At 40.7% G+C, this 2,705-nt stretch overlaps 1 protein-coding gene across 1 annotated transcript; it reads left to right on the top strand.

Annotated features, from left to right (window-relative positions):
- Positions 1–919: 919 nt before the first annotated feature.
- On the top strand, positions 920–2,376 carry LOC115703700 (uncharacterized). The gene is made up of 2 exons (XM_061101664.1): positions 920–2,137; positions 2,260–2,376. Exons 1-2 carry the CDS (start codon positions 920–922, stop codon positions 2,374–2,376), a joined length of 1,335 nt encoding a protein of 444 aa, XP_060957647.1.
- Positions 2,377–2,705: the final 329 nt, after the last annotated feature.

Raw genomic sequence — 2,705 nt, 5'->3', positions numbered from 1 at the left:
TTACATTATCTTAGACGTAAGAAACAGGGGAAGAATGGTTGTAATGCTCTAAAACTTGATATGAGTAAGACCTACGATAGGATGGAATGGTCTTTCTTACAAGCTATTTTATTACGGATGGGCTTTGTGAAAGCTTGGGTTGACATGATTATGGAATGTCTTCGAACGATTTTGTATAATATTGTTCATAGTGGAGAAAATTTGGGGCCTATTATCCCATCTCAGGAAATCCGTCAGGGAGATCCATTGTTGCCGTATCTGTTTATCATCTATGCGGAAGGTTTGTCTGCTCTTATTCGGTTGTATGAAGAGAGGAAGTGACTTCATGGTTGTCGGGTGGCTCCTTGTGTTTCCCATATGTTGTTTGCTGATGACAGCTTTCTCTATTGTAAGGCAAACAGAGAAGAGGCTCAATGGGTCTTGGAGTTGCTTAACACTTTTGAGAGGGCGTCGGGCTAGAAGGTGAATCTTAGTAAGTCTTCTGTTTTCTTCAGTTCTAACATTGATGCTGGGACTCGTGATTCTATTTTATCTACTCTTCATATGAGGGCAGCGGATGATCATAATTTTTATCTTGGGCTGCCTAGTATGGTGGGAAGAAATAAGAATGTCACTTTCGGCTTTCTAAAAGAGAAGGTGAGGAAAAGAATTCAAAAGTGGGATAGTAAACTCCTGTCTAGAGCGGGTAAGGAAATGCTTTTGAAATCGATTATTCAATCCTTACCGACTTATGCTATGAGTGTTTTCTTGATCCCGTTGGAGATTTGTAAGGATGTGGATCGACTTATGGGTAGATATTGGTGGCATACGAAGTCTTCACAAGGCCAGGGTATTCATTGAAAGAGTTGGGATCAGTTGTGTTTGCATAAGCACCAAGGGGGGGTTGGGTTTTTGAAATCTCAGGGACTTTAATTCAGCTATGTTAGGTAAGCAAGGTTGGAGTCTTTTGACGAATAATAATTCCTTAGTGGCTCGGGTTTTTAAAGCCAGGTATTACCCCCATTCCTCGTTTCTTGATGCTGAATCAGGTGCTAATCCAAGCTACGTGTGGCGGAGTGTTCTAGAGGCAAAAGTTGTGGTTAGGATGGGTGCGAGATGGCGTGTTGGAGTCAGTTTGTCTATACCAGTTCTTAATCAACCATGGCTTCCTTGTAAGGAACATTCGTATGTTACCTCTTCTCATGTGGCTCTCCATGACGGTAAGGTCAATACTTTATTGAAAGTGGGCTCTCTTGAGTGGGATGAGAAAGTTCTTCACGATTTATTTGTTCAAAGGGATATTGATTTAATTTGTTGCATTCCGTTATATTCGTCTTCGGTTGAGGATGATTGGTATTGGATGTTGGAGACTCATGGGGATTATTCTGTCAAAAGTACTTATCGTGCCTTACAAGTCAACAATGGTAGGTGGAATACTCAAGACAATTCGGGTTTTTGGAAGATGTTTTGGAACTTGAAATTGCCACCTAAGGTGAATAATTTTCTTCGGCGGGGTCTTACTAATTGTCTCCCTACTCTTGTATCTCTGCGGTCTAAAAGGGTGCATGTGAGCGGATTGTGTTCGATGTGTAATCGAGAGGATGAGACAATTTTTCATATAATGGTTGGCTGTGCGTTTACTAAGAGTTGTCTGGACATGGGGCTGGGAGGGACGGTTGGAGGGGGTGAAGCTGCTGTGTTTGGCAGCTGGTTTGATAATGTTTGTAAGGGTCAGTCTGTGGATCGTATTGAGAGGCTTGCTATGCTTCTTTGGGGAGTTTGGGGAGCTCGTAATGACTTGGTTTGGACCAATAAGGTTTTGTCGATAGAGAGGGTGGTGAATGCTGCAATTACTTACCTTGATTCTTGGAAGAAGGCTCAGATGGAAAGTAGAGTTGTGTCGCCAATTTCTGGTCCGAATACTTCTGGGTGTGAGCAATGGGCTAAACCTTGTTTTGGTGAGATAAAGGTTAATTGTGATGTTGCTGTCTTTGAGGATGACAATAGTCTTGGTTTGGGGTGGATTGCTCGGGATCATAATGGTTTATTCATTGATGCGTTGGCGGTTAAAACTTATGGTCAACCCGACCCGTTTTTGGCTGAAGCTATGGCGTTGAAGGAGGCGCTCAGTTGGGTGAAGGGAAGGTGGGTAGAGGGGGTGTGCCTACTAGTGTGGTTATAGAGTCAGACTCGCTGCTGCTGGTACAAGTCATGCAACAGAAGAGGCGGTTGTTGTCTCCGGTAGGACTTTTAATTACGAATTGTGTTGCTCTTATGCAGTCCTCTCTTTTGTTTCCTTTTTCAATTAATTTTGTTAAACGGTCCGGGAACCAGGCGGTTAACTTTTTAGCTCATTCTTCTGGTTCTATTCCTGGCTGTGTTTCTCGCGGGGGTTAGGTCCTTACTAGTTTGGAAGCTATCTTGGTAGCTAATTTGATTTAATAAAAGTTAATTTTTTAATTCAAAAAAAAATCAAGTTCCACATAATTTAATTTAATAATTATTATAAAATATTACTAATCAATTATAAGGTTCTACCTCTAGATAGTGCTAGACAATACTAGTACTTTATAATAATGCTCTTTTTTTTAAGCATTGTTATAAGGCACTAAGGTGTCTAATACCACTATGAGATGATATTTTATAGTTGGTTAGTGATTTTCTATAATATTTTATTAAATTAAAATAAGTAGGACTTGATATTGAATTGCACCAATACCGATAAG

This window comes from Cannabis sativa, chromosome 1, assembly GCF_029168945.1.
Source record: "Cannabis sativa cultivar Pink pepper isolate KNU-18-1 chromosome 1, ASM2916894v1, whole genome shotgun sequence".
In the NCBI taxonomy this organism is placed as follows: domain Eukaryota; kingdom Viridiplantae; phylum Streptophyta; class Magnoliopsida; order Rosales; family Cannabaceae; genus Cannabis; species Cannabis sativa.
Note: the sequence above shows the minus strand (reverse complement) of the source record. Positions and strands in the feature narration are given on the sequence as shown.

Coding starts and splice junctions, on each gene's coding strand:
- LOC115703700 (XM_061101664.1), top strand. CDS start 920: ATGTTAGGTAAGCAAGGTTGGAGTCTTTTGACGAATAATAATTCCTTA. Junction 2,138..2,259: donor AGGGAAGGTGGGTAGAGGGG/GTGTGCCTACTA, acceptor GCTCTTATGCAG/TCCTCTCTTTTGTTTCCTTT.